The sequence below is a fragment of the Chaetodon auriga genome, chromosome 8, assembly GCF_051107435.1.
Source record: "Chaetodon auriga isolate fChaAug3 chromosome 8, fChaAug3.hap1, whole genome shotgun sequence".
Taxonomy (NCBI): Eukaryota; Metazoa; Chordata; class Actinopteri; order Chaetodontiformes; family Chaetodontidae; genus Chaetodon; species Chaetodon auriga.
This window is the reverse complement of record NC_135081.1, coordinates 18,816,087-18,834,913: the sequence shown is the minus strand read 5'-3', so window position 1 is coordinate 18,834,913 and position 18,827 is coordinate 18,816,087. Positions and strand designations below refer to the sequence as shown.

The 18,827-nt window shown below is 42.6% G+C and overlaps 3 protein-coding genes and 1 non-coding gene across 5 annotated transcripts; 2 read left to right on the top strand and 2 right to left on the bottom strand.

Annotated features, from left to right (window-relative positions):
- The first annotated feature begins 88 nt into the window (after positions 1-88).
- On the top strand, positions 89-3,250 carry LOC143324816 (glutathione S-transferase kappa 1-like). Of its 2 annotated transcripts, none has more exons than XM_076737566.1 (8): positions 89-174; positions 608-713; positions 801-882; positions 1,463-1,591; positions 2,138-2,283; positions 2,371-2,487; positions 2,577-2,670; positions 2,985-3,250. In XM_076737566.1, the coding sequence occupies exons 2-8, from the start codon at positions 645-647 to the stop codon at positions 3,029-3,031; spliced, it is 684 nt and encodes a 227-aa protein (XP_076593681.1). In that variant the 5' UTR covers positions 89-174; positions 608-644; the 3' UTR covers positions 3,032-3,250. The 2 variants fall into 2 exon arrangements, with proteins under 2 accessions (XP_076593681.1, XP_076593680.1); XM_076737565.1 differs by lacking the exon at positions 89-174 and adding an exon at positions 276-515.
- A 1,084-nt stretch (positions 3,251-4,334) lies between these two features.
- On the top strand, positions 4,335-9,982 carry styk1b (serine/threonine/tyrosine kinase 1b). Its single transcript, XM_076737557.1, has 10 exons — positions 4,335-4,763; positions 5,603-5,658; positions 5,835-6,005; positions 6,711-7,043; positions 7,158-7,339; positions 7,437-7,511; positions 8,179-8,387; positions 8,546-8,586; positions 8,936-9,032; positions 9,126-9,982. The coding sequence occupies exons 2-10, from the start codon at positions 5,604-5,606 to the stop codon at positions 9,316-9,318; spliced, it is 1,356 nt and encodes a 451-aa protein (XP_076593672.1). The 5' UTR covers positions 4,335-4,763; position 5,603; the 3' UTR covers positions 9,319-9,982.
- Positions 9,983-9,993: 11 nt separating this feature from the next.
- Positions 9,994-16,415, bottom strand: phc1 (polyhomeotic homolog 1). The gene is made up of 14 exons (XM_076737554.1): positions 16,268-16,415; positions 15,355-15,476; positions 15,113-15,223; positions 14,959-15,024; positions 14,711-14,854; positions 14,079-14,321; positions 13,145-13,897; positions 12,914-13,049; positions 12,630-12,808; positions 12,439-12,502; positions 12,236-12,323; positions 11,814-11,985; positions 11,099-11,336; positions 9,994-11,002 (listed from the first exon to the last, which is right to left on the bottom strand). The coding sequence occupies exons 2-14, from the start codon at positions 15,469-15,471 to the stop codon at positions 10,851-10,853; spliced, it is 2,463 nt and encodes an 820-aa protein (XP_076593669.1). The 5' UTR covers positions 15,472-15,476; positions 16,268-16,415; the 3' UTR covers positions 9,994-10,850.
- Positions 16,416-18,663: 2,248 nt separating this feature from the next.
- On the bottom strand, positions 18,664-18,769 carry LOC143325315 (U6 spliceosomal RNA). Its single transcript, XR_013077516.1, has one exon. It is a non-coding gene; the product is annotated as a U6 spliceosomal RNA (small nuclear RNA).
- Positions 18,770-18,827: the final 58 nt, after the last annotated feature.

Genomic DNA, 18,827 nt, shown 5'->3' with positions numbered 1-18,827 from the left:
TTCTTTTTTTAAATAAAACAAGTTTTTTGGCTAATCCACTGCCCTATACTCCAGTCCAGGAGGCTATATGTTGTCTTAATGAATTCACAGAAGAAGAAGAAGAAGAAGAAGAAGAAGAAGACCCTCGGAGGGTCGAGTTGGAGGAGGGGGAAGAGGAGGAAGAAGAAAATAAAGGTAATGGATTTAGCTCAGGTGATTTACACCGAGTTGTAGTTGTTCCAGAGGAGGGCAGTAGTGTGGTGCTGTTTGCGTTATTCAAACACAGGCGGCAGACATGTTTCTGAGCACATCCGTGGTGCTTGCAGTTCTGGCTAACTCTTGCTAACTAGCTAACTGAACGCTACGTCTAATCAATTGACTGTCACGCTACAAATAGGTCAAGTTCCACAAATGATAACAATAATTCTGCGCTGATGCGTCTGTTACAACCGACAAAAGTGATCTCTGTTGACTGATTTTACGGTTTGATGAAGCACTGATTTGACTAAACACACCATCGAGCAGTCCTGCGTCAGGTCGGTTGAACTTTGACACACTGCTGTACCCTTGGACTGTGTGCAAGGCAAGGAGCTCCTCAACGTTAACTTACCGTTTCATTTCACCGTAGTGTTAACGGCGAAAAGTAAGAGCCGCTGACTGCAAAGATGACATCCAAGAAAGTGATCGAGTTGTTCTACGATGTGGTTTCTCCGTACTCGTGGCTTGGCTTTGAGGTTTGTTTGGTGTTGATGTCTGCTTCAGCAACACATGCACAGTTGAAGTTGAAAATGAAGCCTCACGCGGGTCGTCTCTGTCCACAGGTCATGTGCCGCTACAGAGACGTGTGGAATATAGAGCTCAAACTGCGCCCTGCTTTTCTGGGGGGTGTCATGCATGGATCAGGTACATACACAACGGTGCAAAGTAACTAAGTACATCTGCTCGAGTACTGTACTTATTGCAATTTTGAGGTACTTCCATTCCCTGCTACTTTCTACTTCAACTCCTCTACATTTATTTGGTAACTCTCTTGTTCCTTTGCAGATTCACATTAGCAATACAAAATAAAATCAGCATATAAAATATGACATATTACTGAAGATCAGAATGAGATAAGGGGGCAAATTCACAGGCTAGCAGTATGTAAAGTTACTAAAGTCCACATTTAGCAGCTGCAACATTAACATCAACAATAATATTCATTATTCTGAATTGGACTGTTTGGCATAACGAGTATATTTTGATGCTTATACTTTTGTACTTGTACATAAAGTAACATTTTGAATGCAGGACTTTCACTTGTATCAGTATTTCTACACTGGTATTCCAACTTTTACTCAAGTAAAATATCTGAGTACTTCTTCCACCACTGCAAACAAATATTTGGCACCTGTGAACTATTGCAGGGCATGTTGTTTGTTCCCATCTGTGTGGACACTGTTGGTACTCGTATGTTTCATATCATCTTTACCTTTCATGACAGACAACAAACCCCCTGGTCTGGTTCCAAACAAGTTTCTGTACATGACCAAGGACCTGGACCGCTTAGCAGAGTTTTATGGTGTTCCCTTGCAGCGTCCATCCAACCCCTTTGAGGCCATGTTCGACAAAGGTACATTTAATGATACTAGTAAACATGATTATTAAAAGAAACTGATGATGTTGCCGTAGATGATAGTAAACTGAATATGTTTGGGTTTTTGTCAAAGAAAACAAGACAAATCACTGCAAAGGAGACAATTACAATTATAATCTGTCATTCGGCAGATGCCTTTATCCAAAGCGACGTACATATGAAAGAGGCTCTTATTATGCCAGTTGATATTAGGGCTGCAACGAATGATTATTTTCATTGTGGAGAATATTTTTCTCGAAGAATTGATTAGTTGTTTGATCTATAAAATGTCAGAAAATGGTGAAAAATGTCAATCAGTGTTTCGCAAAGCCCAAGATGATGTCCTCAAATGTCTTGTTTTGTCCACAACCCAAAGATGTTCTGTTTACTGTCATAGAGGAGTAAAGAAACTGGAAAATATTCACTTTTAAGAAGCTGGAATCAGAGAAATATTTCTCTTAAAAAAAATACCCAACATTTTCTTTAATGAACAAACCTGATCATGCAGCAGGTTTCAGTTCTTCCTCTGTTTTCTTCTCCCAGGCTCCTTGTCTGCAATGCGATTTGTGACAGCTGTACAGGAGAAACAAAAGGATGGAGACAAGCAGGCGGAGAAGGTATCCCGGGAGCTGTGGAGAAGGATCTGGAGTGAGGACAAAGACATCACTGAGCCGGCGTCATTGTGTGAGGTACCAGCTCATCCAGTGTGTCTGTGTTCGAGAAGATTAAGAAGAAGCATCACTTAGTTTTGTCATAGTGTTTCTTTTTTTTCACAGGCAGGGAGGAAAGCCGGATTGTCTGACAGCGAGATTGAAGAAGCGCTGAAGCTGTCCACCTCAAAGGAGATCAAAGACAAGCTGAAAAGAACAACACAGTATGCACTTGAGAACGGGGTCAGTTGTCCTTCGGTTCTCCTTGTACATTCAGGCAGCAGAAACATTACGATGCAATGAACAGACTCTCTCCCGCTGTCTCTTCCCAGGCGTTCGGCTTCCCCATGATGGTGTGTCATATAAATGGAAAGCCAGAGATGTTTTTTGGATCGGACAGATTTGAGCTCATGGCCCACTGCATTGGTGAGAAAACTGTGCCTCATTCACACACACAAACACACATCATGGAAAAATGACAATACATACGTTAAAGGGACATTTGACATAGTCTTAATCGGCTGTTGCACTCACTGTAAATCACCCATGATATGAGCATTAGATAAATGACTAAAATGTAAATATCCTGTTAGTGACAGGCTTTTTATTTTATGACTGACTGACATTATAAACTGTGTTTGTCTCTTGTGTTTCTGTGGTTTTGTTGAGCATCTCATTAGCATTTCAGGCTGAAGCTGTCTTGCGATTCTGGCCCAGTCACACTTTGTTCTCTGTTTCAGGGGAGAAGTGGGTGGGACCTCAGCCCGCCAAATCAGCCAAACTGTGAGAGAAGAGGCTGCCTTTGGTGTGCTCACAGATTTTTGAATTTGCATCTCATCTTAGTCATTTTCCCTGATTCTTCAAAATTCTGTTTTGATGCTGTGCCTTCTGAAAACAAAGCACTAGCTGGATTTCTAACAGACCGTAACAGCAAAGAATAGTGTAAATAATGTAACATGCAATTGTACTGTTGATTGTGTGCCTATTAAAAAGCATTGACACCTTCCAGGTGAGAAAGCTGGTTATCTTTTCTTTTGAATTTTGTAATTGTTGCATTGTAATGTTAGGCTCCATGGATGGTGCAATGATCACTTTGGTCCAAATTGACATATCTAAAAAAAAACTTCATCATTAGTGGTCCCAACAGGATGAACTCTGATTCTAGTGATCCCCTGACTGTTCCTCTAGCACCACTATGAGGTTGACTTTAGTGGTTTTGAGTGAAATGCCTCCATAACTACTGGATGGATAGCCAAGACATCTAGTTCAGACTGTCACGTTCCCCTCAGGATGAATTCCAGTAACTAGTAAGCCTTTACAGTTTTCATCTAGCACCATTATCAGGTCAAGTTACTAGTTTATTTTCAGATTAACATTTAGCATAAAAACACATGATGATCTTATGAAATACAGTGTGTTACCATATATTCAACCAGTGGCTCCGAACCCTTTTGGCTTGGTGCCACCTCACATATAATCAGTGTCGAGCTGTGGCCCCTTTGCACTGTTCAGATGTCTATAAGTTGTGAGCAGTTCCACCAAAGAAACCGAGCGTCTCAACTCAACTTCTCAGGCTCAGAAGGGTCAGATTATCCAAGATTTCACAAAAAAAGCACAGAGACAGGAAAAAAAAAAAAAAAAATCAAAACTTGTTTTGCAGACCTTTTTTGTACACTACTACGACAATCATCTCATGACCCCTCAGACGTACGTCTAGTTTGGGAACCACTGAATTAAACTAGCGCCATAATGTTTTTTTCTTCAGTAGAATTTTTCATGCACTACTTGTAATTGCTAATTTTCACAATGTTCCACCACTGTAATAATGCATTTCCTTAATTGATAGTACACTGTTTAGATATTTTTCAAGACGTGGGATTATTTGTCTGTGTTAAATGCACCTGAAAGAAATGCAGTGTATTATCGCTGATTACCTACTCCAGAGACTGCAGAGCTTGTCATACAAGTTCCAGTGCAGTGAAGGTCGAACATGGTTAACAAAGGGCTAAAAATGACAAGGAGTGGCAGGACCAGTTTTTCTAAACAAAGAAGAGGAAGGCAGCACCAGAGGTAGCTGACATATGTTAACTTCTGAGAAAAAGCCTATCACAGAATGTGGTCGAGCAAACTCTGAGAGAGGCTGGGCAAGGCTGGATTAGCATAAACCTGATATCAGTGCGATGCATCTCCTCTTAAACTGACAAGGAGAGAGGCAGAGAGGAGGAAGAAGGAGGAGGTAAACAACAGAGAGGAGGGATGAGGTGCAGGTGAGGAGGGTGGGGTTAAGAAAACACTGAAGGTGGACAAACAGAGCAGCGCACTGATCCCCTGAGCCTGACACACCACCTGAGAAAAACAAAGACGATGAAGATCTGAAAGCAAAGCTGAACCCGGACTCCACATTCAGCTGGGAGGATGTATGAAAAGTGTCTGACTGTGTGAAGGAGGGAATCATGAGCCTGGAGTGACAGGACTGAACGTTTTCTGTGGGATATAAGACGCAACTGAAGGAAGCTGAGGTAAGGATTCATACACTACAAATTGTTTTCAATTAATCTAATCTCATATATAAACTGTTAGATTATGATTGTGAGATTGTTTTTGGAGAGTGAGCCGGTGCTGTTATGCCATTAACGTTTGCCCTTTGGGTGTGTAGTACAACATTTATGTGTCAAAAAATGCGGACGAGCAGGTCTAGAAACGCTGGATGTGACGTAGAGGGATGAAGAGTTTCCCCGTGACGCCGCGGTGCCACTTCAGCTTTTACTCTACTGAATTTAAAGCAGCATTTAAATTCAAACACACAACGTGAAGAGTCCTCAGGTAGAGAGATGGTTTCTTTGCGAAGGGTGTGTCTCATGCTCAAACCAGCTCATATAACTTCACCTTAAGACAGACACAGAGTCCTAAAGGCTGAAATAAGACGAACTGAAATTAAACTGTTGAGGTGTCACAGCTTTTTTTTTTTTTTTTTTGGCGTAGCTCACGGACAGTGATCCAACATCTGAAGTTCCTGGTCTCAGTTACACGTTCGCTCAGACACCTTCTCATACTGGATACCTTGTAAAGAATCATGTTACCATTCACAGATTCAGCCCAGACACCAAATGGGTGTCAGGACTACCTCTGTCACTTTATCTGTTGTTTTTATTCATCTACATCTATTTGTTTACCCTCAACAAAGATTTCAATGTTTTCTTGTAAATAGAAAATATCCCTAGGCTTCTACATAATGACTGGAAGCATGAGGAAGTATAAGAAGGCTCCTGAATGGAAGGTCTGACTGTGTGACAGGTGTATGAGGAATGGGCAAAAGCGAATAAAATATCCTTTATTCTCATTTCTTCTAACGCAACAGGATGTCTTCACTGTCAGAAGCAGACTACCGCTGCGAGCATGGAGACACGATCTGTGGTGAGTTTTATCAGCAGAGATAGGACTTGGAGATTTTGGCCACTAACTTGTTCTGGCCATAAGAGGCCTTGTTCACCTGAGATGACAGACGAACAGACGACATACCTGCCCCAGACAGACACGTCTGGCACTCTGAGATCACTGTCTCTGAGGATTGTATCTGTTCCCGTTTGCAGAGATCCGTGTGTATGAGCAGGAGGTGATCATTGTGCCCATCTTGCTGCTGGCCAGCTTCCTGGTCACTCTGGTCTTCATTTTCCTGCTGCGCTTTTGTCCAGAGAAAGTCGATCGCATCCGCCCACAGGCCTCAATGTCGGCCCCCAGGAGAGTGCTGCATGGCATTGATGGTAAGACACTGGGCGAGGCCAAGTTTGTTCCTGTTGATTTAAACAAATGAAACAAATTAAATCATATCACAGGTTGAAGAGTGCAGGTTCTTTTTGCTTAATGCTGGACAACTTTCTATGTATCTATTTTTATTGTCTTTTGCATTTTAAGTCTGTTTGTGTGTAAATTACTAACAAGAGCAGTCAATATCAGTTTTAAGAATGTCTTCCAATAGAATGTGAAAGATGTGAGCCCCACATCAGCACGTTCAACTGGTTTTAACAATAGCAATGATTTTATTTGTATAGCACCTTTCATACAAGAGTGCATCTCAATGTGCTTTACAACAAAGAAATCGCATGCACCCAGTGCTCCACATGGACAGGACATAGAAAGAACTTAAAACAGGGACAGAAAATGAATGTAAGATGAGATGGACGATAAAACCCACAAGCTAAAAATAGTAAAAAATAGGATATAAGGATGATTTTAGAATAAAGAGAATGCATTACACAAGATGGAAAATAAAATCCACTTGGTTTTTCATAATGATGAGTTGAAGTATCCGCTGTATATCATGATTTCTCTCTATCTGTGGTTTCAATTAAACATTTCTTCCAACACAAAGATGAAACAGTTCTACAGACCCACTCTAATGTAAATCCTGGCACTTCTCTAATGATCATTATCCTCTTGCTCTCTCTCACTTAACTCTCTGCCCACAGCTCCACCAGGTATCAATGTGCTGGAGCATGAAAGCATCGCCCTGGACGTGCCCAGTTCCTACTCCACCTTCCACCCCCCAAACACTTACCGCCAAAAAGACCTCTCCATGTCTGTGGTCACACCCTCTTTCGCGTCCAGCCCCCCACCGCAGCCCTTCAAGCCCAGTTTCACTCCCATTGTCCAGCCCAGAGAGTTGCCCCGTCAGAGGCTGCCTGAGTCCTTCAACCTGGTCACCCCTCTGCCCGCTGCCTTCTCCCTGCAGTCCGACTCCTGTGTGTCCCTCTACAGGGCCCGCATGGAGAACAGGAACGTGGTGCTGCGAGTCCTCAATGGTGAGAAACTGGAAGTTTGTTTTTGTTTGTGGCTTTTCAAAAGAGCTCTTGAGGAAATGGTTTCTGTAACAGCAGTTTGTTCCTTGAGCGCCCTCTCATTCTTGCCCTTTACAGACTCTGCCGATGCCGTAGAAAGACACAACTTCCTGGGCTTTGCATCCTTCCTGGCCCAGGTGGGACCGCATCCCTTCCTGCCAGAGCTGCTCGGAGTGGTCTCACTTCGAGCCCCTCTGGTTACAGTGGTGGAAGAGCTGGAGAACAGAGACCTGCTCAGCTTCTTGTGGCGATGCAGACAGGTATTTTGTTTTACAGATGGTGAGCCGCAGCAAATATCTAAGGCAAAAAAAAAAAAAAAAGATTGTCTCATCAGAATCTTCTCTTTGAATTTTTCAGGACAATGTGGATCCTCCATGTGAGATGACTGAAAGACGAATATTTACCATGGCCAAACAGGTGGCCTCAGCACTGGTTAGTATGCTGAGAAATATGCCCTCACCTTTTTTAGACGCTTGTTTGACTTTCAAATCATTGACATACAACATCCCTGTCCTGACAGCATCTCAGCACTGACTTGTTGGTAGGGTTTACCTCCAATAATCCTGACAATCCCAAAAATGTCCCTGTGTTTTTGTATCATTGGGTCATTTCTTTTATGCTATGGGAAACAGAGATGCAGTCTACAGTCACACTAACTGGAGTCTGTACTTTCGCACAGTGAAGCTTTAAATGAAATGCTACCATCAGAATGCTAACAGTGAGGATGCTAACATGATAATGTTGGCAGGTAACATTTACCTTGTTTCACCACCTTATTTGCTATGTTAACATGCTAGCATTTGCTAATTAGCACTGAACACAAAGTAGGCCTACAGCTGAGGCTGGTTGCTGTTTCTGCTAATATTTAGTGATAAAAGTGTCCATGATAATTAATGAACTTAAGAAAATATTGGAGAAATTGAAATCTTAACCTGATGAAGTTATTTCAACTCAACCTGTTGGAAACAAATTGCTGACATTTCGCCCCAAAGCACACGTCTGCTTCGCGGTGGTGCTAGAGGCAACATCAGGAGATCACTAAAACCAGCAGGAACCGAAATCAACTGAATGAGTTGTCCCATGTTTTCTGCCCAATCAGGAGTTCCTTCACAGCAAAGATCTTATCCACGGAAACATTCGTGCCCGTAACGTTCTGGTCACCAAGGAGTTCACGGCCAAGCTTTGGGGCCTGCACGGGGTCTACACGAGGAAGAACCAGGGGGCCACTCAGAAAGATGATCCCAGCATGAAGAAGTGGCAGGCCCCGGAGCTGTTAGCCAAGAGACCCGCCAGTCAGAGCAGCGACGTGTGAGTTTTCTGTTAGCATCTCGGGTATTGCCTGTACTTTGTTATAATACTATAATATTGCTACTAACTTCTCTGCGGCGGGGCACTAAATGCATGATGCGTAAATATGTAATTGAGAGCATTTACTGAATGGAACCGTTGTCCGTGTCCTCCTCCAGCTGGTCATTCGGCGTCTTTCTGTATGAAATGGCAGCACTGGGTAAGTTCGGCAATATAAGTATATATGTTACAAAATATATCATGAGATGACGTAAACCTCTCAGCTTATTTATATTGTATTATTTCTTTAATACAGAGGGTTGTATTAGACAATTGTAGGCAATTTTATAGCCCCACAAACAAGACTAGTTCATGGCAATATTAGATTTTAATATGGTCTTTGCATCAATGGGATGAAGTACCTTCATCTGTAAGGTAACAGACGTCGATAAATAGCTTCTCTGTTGATTTCTCAGAAAATGTAAGAGCACATACTGGATTCCTTGATAGAGGATTTTTTTTTCTATATCTTCCACTCCTGTCGACTAAATTTACTCTTTTCTCTCCAGGTGAAGCTCCATTTGCAGAAATCTCAGTTAATGAGCTGCTGCAGTTTCATCAGCGAGGGAAAAGTCTGAAAAAACCTTCCAACTGTTCCAACATGCTGTAAGTATCCATGTGACACAATCAAACCTGAAGCTGAGTTTCTCTCTTCATCAACGTGCTGTAAAGCCTCACATTGTCGCCTCTCTCCGTCAGATACTCCATCATTAAGGGTTGTTGCCAGTGGAAGGATCAAGATCGACCCTCTCTGGCCGAGGTGAGCCGCAAGCTCCTCTCAGGAGAGAAAAGTGCCTCTGACAAAGTCCTCAAGGCGTCGGGGACAGTTAACATTGAGCAGTACCTGCAGGAGGCAGGATACGGGGAGACCAACAACTACACTGTTTTCTGATCACAGCTTGTGCCAGCTCAAATCAATTGCACTCTTCTCCCCAGTGGTACCCAAATGGTGCACTTCTACAAAATCACATCTTTCAGGTGCAATAAAGGTGTTCCAAACTCTGTTTATGAGAGCTTTGGGCGCCGAAATTGTTCTTTTATGTATTTTCTTTAGTAAATGAGGAAAAACTGTACGCTAAGCAAGTTGTTTGGGAAACATTCATTTTCATATACGCAAGACCTTGTTCATGTGCGTCTTTGTCTTGGTAATTCCTAAATCTTTGAAGTTCAGTTGGGGGAAACACAACCAGTCATTTTTGTAGTACACTTCAAGATATGTAAACTTGAGCAATGTACAGCTGCTGCATCAGGAACCTGTAGTCAATACTGTCAGTATATGATGGTTTACAAATCTTTTTTACAGGCTAAAACAAATGTGTATTAACAGATCTAATATATGTTATTACCACATTCTGTATGATTCTTTATTAGGCAGAATTGTGGAATTGAAGGGCACATAAATGTATTTATATATGCTGTTATTACACCCATTTTTTCCCTCTATAAGCTCAGTTTATGCGAGCAAACTGTTTACAGAAACTCAAATGTGAATAAAAATAGTCCTACAATGATCTTTTTCCTTTTCAAGTGGACACCATGGAGGTAATAAAGCATACACACACGCACATCCAGTAACAGGAATTGTTTATTGGTAGTACTGCATACATGTACATAGAGCACTTCCACTCAGCCCTTGAGAGAGCAAACCATGAGGAACACCTATTTTCAGGTAGTTAGGTTGATTAAAGCTACTAAAACTATATCATATTCATGAAAAAATAATTTTGATTGTAGTACAAAATGGAAAAGATACAAAACTAAACCTTTAATAACGGGTAAAACTAACTCAATAAAATAAACCAGGCTTGTTGAGTGTCCTCAGCTCGATGTGATTGGAGCCTGGATTGAACATCTACAGTAACATAAGTAACTACTAAAAGACTGACATATTTAAATGAAGTGGACTGTTGTTGACATCACTTCAAATCATACATCACTAAAGTTAAAGCACCATTTGAAATACAGCAAGAAGGCAACATTTCCTCTTTTTTTTTTTTTTGACCCAACACTTGAACTGTCCTGGCTAGAAGACCTAGCACCAATGACTGCAGGCTGGCAGATTTGCACAGTTCCACAAGAGCCACAAGAGTATATATACAAAAGGCCTCTACACACAGCAACAGTCCCCCCCCCCCAAAAAAAAACAAAAAAAAACAAACAGACACTACTGACATGGATACTTCAGACTGTCTGTGCTCACCACTCACACAACAGTACACACACATGTATCTGCACATTCAATGTCCAGAAAGTAAACTGTCCATCCCCATGTCTCCACATGATCGATGGTGCAACATTGCTTTGTAAAGAACATCATCACTGTAACCAAACATCTTAGTCTTTTCTTACTAAAAGAGGAGCAGGTCCAGGTGTCGACTCCAGTGAGGTCATCGATGAGAACATGATCCTGAAGTGCTGACTGCATCACTCACGCAGGGTGTTGATGGAGGCACAGATCTTGAGAGCAGGACCCAGCTTGATATTCATGGTGGAGATGAGATGGTCCTCTCGCAGAAGCAGCAGAGCCTGCCCGTCTATTTCCTGTGACAGGAACTGGGCAGCCAGCTCTTCACAGCCTGGACAGAAGACAGGGAAGTTCAAACTAGTACAGAAAGAGAACAGGGGCCGTGGCCGAGCCTTACAAAACGGTTATCTAATTGCTGAACACCAACCTTGAAGTGAAGAGATAAACCTGCAGACTTCTTCCACGCTCCACTGAGCAGGAGTTGCTGAGAGAAAGTTAGCGCCGTCTAGTGGAAGGCTACCAGGAGCTGAGCTGTCAGACGGAGGAGCGCTGTGTCCAGCCCTTGAGCAGGAGTGTGAAGAGCTGGGGGACAGTGAAGGAGAATCGTCCTCCTCTCCTTCCCCGTCGCTGGAAACGTCCTCTGAGCGACTGGACTCAGAGTGACACTACGGCCAAAAGAGCAAAGACTCAGATACAAAGGCCACTTCACAGACTAAGTTACATTTGTTTACAATGCAGCGACGTGGTATAAAGCTTTTCTTCCTGTCAACAAACTCCATGAAAAGCCAGAGCATTAGTCAATGTGTTCCTTCCTGTTTTCCTTACAGGCTGTGGCCCTCAAGAGACAGATCACAAGTATAAAGTTTGATTTTTAAAAAAGCTTAGTAATTTCCTTAAGTAGCTAGGCACTGTAGTTTTTAGCAAACGTCACTAAAACAGGAGTAAATAGTGAATCTGTTGGGGACTACTTTCAGCTGTGGAATCATACACATTTGGTACACTACAGCAGCAGTGCCTGTATTCTCTGTATTGACTTAAGTCCTTGTTAGTTTGATGAATTGGTTTTGCTTTTCTCATGGGATTTGTTGACAGTTAGAGAAATACAGTATCACCGTCCTCATCCTTTAAACTACAGATCTTACCTTGACAGGTAGATGCCTGCCTGATATTTTATTGCAGGTGTTATTAGAGCTGCTCCTGCGAGTGGGGCCCCTTCGCCTGGCAGCGCTCTCAGTGGGTGCTGGAGGTGGTGCTACGCCTGCACCACTTCTCCCTCTGCTTGTCTTGAAGTGCTGACTGCAGCTCACATTATACCTGTGGATCCAGGAGCACAGTCACTGCTGAGGAAGAGGTTTCCTGGGGGTTTGTTATCCTAGGAGCTTGTGCTCTCTAATGTGTACAATGTGCTAATTAGGTCTAATCAGTGGTATCTTCTGGTATCGTCTTTGGCTGGTTCCTTAACTACATATGGTCACCTGTCCTTGATGTAAAACACAGGAGAGTATGTAGTTTTCGGAAGTACGTACCAAACAATAAATCAAGACAAAACAAAAACAAATCATACCTCTTAGCACAAGTGTTTGAACAGAACCTCTTTGATCCTCTGAACTGGCTGGCTGGGGCGAGGCTTCCACAGTATTCACACTTTAACACTGAAGAGGAAAAGCAAAGAATAACAAACATGTCACACAATTAATTATTAATACTGACGATGCACATAGTTTCATGATATCATCATTGCAACATGAGAGTTATTCCACCACTTACATGGAGGTCCGTTCTCTGAGCGGCCAACTAGGGCAAAGTCTCTGTCTTTGAGGAGTCCAGCAACCTGTAACATCAAACACAAGCCTGACACTAAGGAAGCGTTTCACATGGCAAAGTGCATAACCAGTGCATTTAAAATGAGATATTTGATTTAATGGGAAATCTATGTTGTCATAGCAGGGCACACTTACAGGGAAGGGCTCAGCTCCTTCCTGGATCACAAAGCCCTCTATGAGGTGGGTGAGGACTTGTGGTTTGACCACAGCCTGGGGAACAGGCGCTCTGTCTTTGTCCCCAAGCCCGACTCTTGACAAGGGCAGAGGCAAGGACAGGGTGGGAGGAGACGGGAAGGCTGCAGCTACAGGAGGAACTAGTGAGGATCAAAAGTGAAAATAATGAGTTTTCAACCAGAATTTCATTATCTACTCTGCTACTAATGATCTATGCTTGATTTGGAGACAGCAAGTTGAAATACCTGAGTCCTTTGTAGGGGCAGGGGATAAGGGAGGAGCAGCATCTTTCATGGGAGTAGAGTCAGAGGATTCTGTTGTCATCTCATTTGGTGCGTCACAGTCAGATTTTCTCTTCAGAGAGCCAATGGCAGGCTTTACCTAATAATATATGGGGGGAAAAAGCAATTCCTTGAACACTGATATTTATTCTTACATCTAACTGAAGAGTACATCCTTTCAATGGTCGATCTTACCATAGCACTGTTGTTGGAGACTGTGTTAACATTCCCACCAGCTGTACTTTCCTGGCCTGCGCTGCCTCGTACCTGTGCCAGGGCCACAGCCTGCGCATTTCCTGCTAGGCCCTGCCTGGCTCCTACAAGCTGCACAGGGATGTGGGAAGTGCTGTGTCCCCCAGTGGTGGCCTGGCTATTGCTAGGTGGTGCTGGGAGAATGGGAGGTGGGTGTCGAGGAGGCAGCTGTACAGGTAAGCGGTGTCCCTGAGCGGTCTTGGGCTGGATTGGCACAGGACCTTTGTCTGCAGTAGTGCTGGCCTGTTGTAGGGGCTGCACCACCAGAGTCTGTGTGTTTACATTGGCCTTTGGGGTCACTGAGCCAATGGAGTAGCCCTGGGTGGTGGTAGGGACATTTGAGGTGGGCACCAGGATCACAGGGGCAGCAGAGGAGGACAGGAGGAGTTGAGACAGAGGGAGTGCTGGAGAGGAGGTGGAGGAAGGAGCTACAGAAGCAGCAGGAGTAACAGTCATGGCAGCCTGGTTTCCAGTCTTTACAGTCATAGTGTTGGCGGTGGGCTGCTGAGTAAAATTGGGTTTGGCCATTTGTTGTTGCTGTTGTGGTTGCACTTGCTGCTGCTGCTGCTGAGCTCTCTGGGCAAACGTCTGCTGCTGCTGTTGACTGAGAGGAAAGCTGGCAACATCTTTCCTCTCAGGAAGCTCAGACTTGACAGCAACCGCTCTAGGAGCACAGTGTAGAGCCAGATTCTGCACCTGTATGAAAAAGAAAGGAGTAGGTTGAGGTGAAACATATTTGAGAAAAGTACCAGGAGCGTGTTTGGTGGAGTCAAATAGTCCTCCCATGACAATCATCTCCCTGAAAATCACATATTTAAGACTGTATGCCTTTAAATAACTCAGACTTTAAATTACAGGTAGGGGATGGTTCTCAAACCTGGTCATTGTCAGACTGGGCACTAGCAGTGGTAGGAGCAACTTCATGCTGCTGCTGCTGCTGCTGCTGCTGTTGTTGTTGTTGTTGTTGTTGTTGTTGTTGCTGTTGTTGTTGTTGCTGCTGTTGCTGCTGCTGCTGCTGCTGGGGCTGTGTCTGGGCAACTGTTGCTACAGTAGCTGTTGCTGTACCACCAGGCATGAAGATGAGCTGAGAAGCAAGGGGAGCCCTGAGAGAGCGGTTGACCTATGCGAGGACCAAAACAGATGGGTCAACCTTGTAAATAGCACATATTTCAATTCATGACTCCTTAACTACATGGAATACTTAGTGACTACAAACATTTTTGTTGAGCTTATTGCGCAAATGACTAAAAGCACTTTCAGCGTAACTGGTTGTCTTGAAAAACTTTTTCTCCATACTTATAGTGACAATCACTCTGGCTACAAGTAGCATAATATACCAACCTAAAAGTGAATCTTTAGAGCACCAAATCAATAAACTTTTAGAAACAGAATAAAAGGTTAATTATATCATAAGAATCGGTGACACAGGGAGGAGCAGTATGCATTCATTCATGTATTCAGCTGATTATTTCTCAAAAAAAGATGATATGCACAGTTATTTTAACTCACCCGAAGATACATCTGTCCCTGTCCTGCAGAGTTTCCACCCAGCAACACTGACTGATTGAGAGCTGTTGTTGTTGCAGAGGTGGCTGGGCCATGGGGACGGGGACTGGTCATGGTACCTCCCGCAGATGTTGTGCTTAGGTTGACCTGGAAGGAACAGAAAATTGTACATTTCCATCAAACCTACCTTAGTATTTCAAGAACTAGCTGTGTGATTCAGAATTCAAACAATAATTAGCATAAATACTTACAGTCGTGGGTGCTTGGGACATGCTGTTACTTGGGGTATTAGACTGACGACTAGCTGCAAGCGTGGCCTGGTTTAAAAAGAGAAAGGAAAGGGATGTGCTGTAATGCTTCTGCTTTCTAAATTTTTGCACATTTTTCTGTCATAATTCTGGTTACCTGTTGCACAGCAGCCAAGTTGTGGAGTTGGGCACTATTGATCTGCTGTTGTAGCATGAGCTGCTGGAAGTACTGAGCTGCATTTGGCTGTCTTTGCAGTGCTTGGAGAGCCTAAACACACAGACACACACACATTATTTTAAGGCTAATCCAAAAGTCTTCTCATTTCTATATTATTAGCAATTCAAAGTAACAGTCTTTTCATCACAAGCAGTTGTTTATGCACATAACACTTCACAAACCTGCACAGCCTGTCTCTCATATAAAGACATGTGGGCTATCTGGGGTGCACGAGAGTTGCCACTTGTCTGAGAATTTCCATTGGTAGTGCCTGTGTTTTGGTCTTCACCTCCATCCATGTTTGCTGCTCAAAACACAGAAGTCAGTCATTAAATATAGCGGTGACCCAACACCACTGTTGAATAAACGATAAATCATTGTAATAGCTGTAAATATCTTAGCATGAAGACTTGTTGAACATGGAATTTGGCATTCCACACAATAAAGATGACAATAAAAATGCTTAAATAATGTACTGTACATATGAAAACTCAAATAATCAATTCCTAACTTCAGAAAGTTACATGACAAACAAACACTCTATCAATTCATGAGGATTGTTTTTAACAGAGGGACGTTGCAGAGGGTTATTCTTTCACAGGGCCCAAAAATCACAGCTTGCTACACCCCTACACATATAGTAGCTTTAAGTACACGCTTGGCAGACGTTATCACTATGGCACTAACAATCGTAGCAAGCAGGAGCATTGTGGTATTTTCATTAGGAGACCAGCTGTCAACATGATAGATGAATGCGGGACAAAGAACATGGAGGAAAGCTCATAACACCAAGTAAGAAAGCCACTAGCCAGCTGTTGCTAACTATAATGGACTTTGCTAGTTAGCTAACCTATCTCTGAATAAAAGTCTGACATACCACAAATAAAATAAATTAATACTTGTAACCAGACTATGTTAGTTTGGCGCTAACAGTAAGGTTTACCAGTACAAAAGGTGCAGCGTTAGTTTAACATAGATCGGCTAACTAACTGGCTATGCTAAGTGGTTACAGCAGGCAGAAAGCTAACAACTAGCTGGCTATCAACCATGCAACAAGTCAACGTTTAGTGTGCTTCGGCGTGCTTGTGTCTTTACCTCTCCTTGGTATTTCTGTCCTTTTCACAGAAAAACGCAATTAAATGTATATTGCGCTCTTGGTTTTAACTACAAACAACGATATCCCCTCTCAGGCTTTTTGCCTCCAACAAAACCCCGCCCCTTACAAATATTTTTCTTCTTCTCCTCCTCCTCCTCCTCCTTCTTCTTCTTCTTCCTCTTCTTCTTCTTCTTCGTGTGTGTTGGCGGGTGGTAAACCAACGTTAAAGGTGCATACAGTGTCCCACTGCATCGAAAAACAGCGTTTGTTTCTCTCTCTACTTCTACATGTCAGTTCTAGTTCATTAAGGTGTTCTCATCTTACACGATTTAGCCAACCGTTTACAATCATGTCAATGTGGTGTGTCTGCGTGTCAAGAATTTTTGGTTCGAAGTCACAAAATATCTTGCATGTCACAGCCCCACGAATACAGTCGACATCAGCGGTGGACTCAGGGGCAAAAAAAATTAAAAGGGACACCAGCTGCGTGTGGTGGGGCTCTAGCATGCAGAAAGCCGCGATGCATTTATGGTGAAACAGATCCAAACTCTGGTTAAGATTATAAGTACTATACCCCTGTAATCACACATGGAATTATAAACCATTTGCTTGCTTTCTTGCATGTAGGGGAGTCAGTATGGCAATGCATTGCGTTTGCTCCAAAGGCACCCGAGAGAGCACTGCACCACGTTTTCTCCATCGGAAAGGCACTTGATCATGTTTTTTCCACTGGAGGGGCCCCTTAGAAGACACTATTTTGTTACAGGTATCCATGTTTTTTTAACTGACAAAGGGTGAGGGTGGTAATGACATGGGATGTGTGGTTTTTAGGACAGGAACCGCACAGGAAGTTTTCTAAAGGGCTGGAACTCTCTCCAGACTGAGGCTCAAGCTGAAGATGTGCAGGAGTCTGGAGTTGACGCCACCCGTGCCTGTAGCCTTCCTCGCCTTCATCCTCCTCAGCTCCTTCCTCACCTTATCGGCTATTATGGAGAGGCTGGGAGGGAATCAAATCTGTTGAAAAACTGGTTCAGTTCATGTGCCCATTCCCAGTCTCCAGATTCAGGGCCCCTCCCGCTGTCGCTGCTGTGCCCTGAGATGGTGTTCAGGCCTTTCCAAGCCTATCTGGCATTGTTTCCCTGAATGCCTCATCCAGCTTTTTTTTTTTTTTTTTACTTTATTGTGGTAGAGACAGCTAAAGACATGACATGAAAGAGGGCAGTGAGAGAGTTTAATATTTAAAATTAGTTTAATATTTTATATACTGCAAGTATACTTTAAAGTTTTCTTTAAGTGAAGTTAACATCATACTTATAGTTTACTATTTCTATATTTTTTCACACTTTAAAATATACTACTAGATTGCTATTTAGTTATACTTAATATATAATGACTCATAATAGTGGCCAGTATGTATCAAGTCTGTTACAATACTGAGACCTTGGAAGAAATGTCAGTTTTTTTTCTCTAATAAAATCAGACAAATGTTTCTCTGTTTCTGTGTGGGTTAATAACACTACATAAAAGATGAAGTTCAGTTCCACCCATGTAATATCTATATATTAATAATATCTAAGCTATTCCACTCAAAGCTGACTTGTTACTGCAAATTTACTTGTGGAATATGTAAGCTCATGAGATAGTATGTAAAACATACTGCAGTGCACTTCAAAGAAGCCAATATGTATGGGAAAATATTTGAATAGGCTACTATCAAAAGAGTAAGCACAACTGCAATCCAAATATACTCGAATATTATTATACTTTTCCCAAGTGTATCCCGATCAAAAGTTCAAGTACAAGTCAAATACACTCAGACTTTTCTGTATACTTTTCAGTATAAGCCAAGTATACTTAAGTATAACTTTGTTAAGTATATCTCTGATAAGTACATCAAAAGTAAACTGAAAGTATACTCTCTTATTTTTAATTTAAAAGAAGTATACTAATAGCATAGTTAAATAAAGTTGTTTTTTGTAAGGGGAAGCCTGCAGGCTGGTCGAGCAGCAGACACCTGGCTTCCAGCAGCTCTGACTGCAACACTGTCCACACCAGCATTGGACCGAGACACCCTGTCCAAATCAAACCAAACAATTACGTTCACGCAAATATAATGGCACGTTAGTGGGCAGCACCACAGTCATGAGGAGAAACAGCGGATCATGCAGTAAACCACGAGTCCACACTGCCCTCTACTGTCGAAAAGTATATATAACTTTTTATATAGTATATAAAAGTCGATACATCGCTGTATCAATCGTATTTCTCAATGTCACCTTCAGTTTTCTAATTATTGTGCTTTTTACTCGAGATGTCGTCAATTCAAGCAAAAGGTGATGTACAGCACACTCGCAACCTGAAAAACCTAACCCTAACATCGCAGCTGAAAAACGAGAAAAATGAGGAACGCTTCACGAATTTGCGTGTCATCCTTGCGCAGGGGCCATGCTAATCTTCTCTGTATCGTTCCAATTTTAGTATATGTGCTACCGGAGTAACACGACTTTGCAAACCTTCTGGTGGGCATATAACCGGTTCCGTGCCGTGTCAGCCCTGGCT

Bases quoted from the DNA above. Each gene is read 5' to 3' on its own strand.
- LOC143324816 (XM_076737566.1), top strand. From the start codon at position 645: ATGACATCCAAGAAAGTGATCGAGTTGTTCTACGATGTGGTTTCTCCG. The intron at 714-800 runs GTTTGTTTGGTG...CTCTGTCCACAG, and splicing joins ACTCGTGGCTTGGCTTTGAG to GTCATGTGCCGCTACAGAGA. The intron at 2,284-2,370 runs GTACCAGCTCAT...TTTTTTTCACAG, and splicing joins AGCCGGCGTCATTGTGTGAG to GCAGGGAGGAAAGCCGGATT.
- styk1b (XM_076737557.1), top strand. From the start codon at position 5,604: ATGTCTTCACTGTCAGAAGCAGACTACCGCTGCGAGCATGGAGACACG. The intron at 7,512-8,178 runs GTTAGTATGCTG...CTGCCCAATCAG, and splicing joins AACAGGTGGCCTCAGCACTG to GAGTTCCTTCACAGCAAAGA. The intron at 9,033-9,125 runs GTAAGTATCCAT...TCTCTCCGTCAG, and splicing joins TCCAACTGTTCCAACATGCT to ATACTCCATCATTAAGGGTT.
- phc1 (XM_076737554.1), bottom strand. From the start codon at position 15,471: ATGGATGGAGGTGAAGACCAAAACACAGGCACTACCAATGGAAATTCT. The intron at 13,898-14,078 runs GTTTGAGAACCA...TTTTTCATACAG, and splicing joins CCCAGTCTGACAATGACCAG to GTGCAGAATCTGGCTCTACA. The intron at 13,050-13,144 runs GTAAGATCGACC...ATATATTATTAG, and splicing joins TCTCCAACAACAGTGCTATG to GTAAAGCCTGCCATTGGCTC.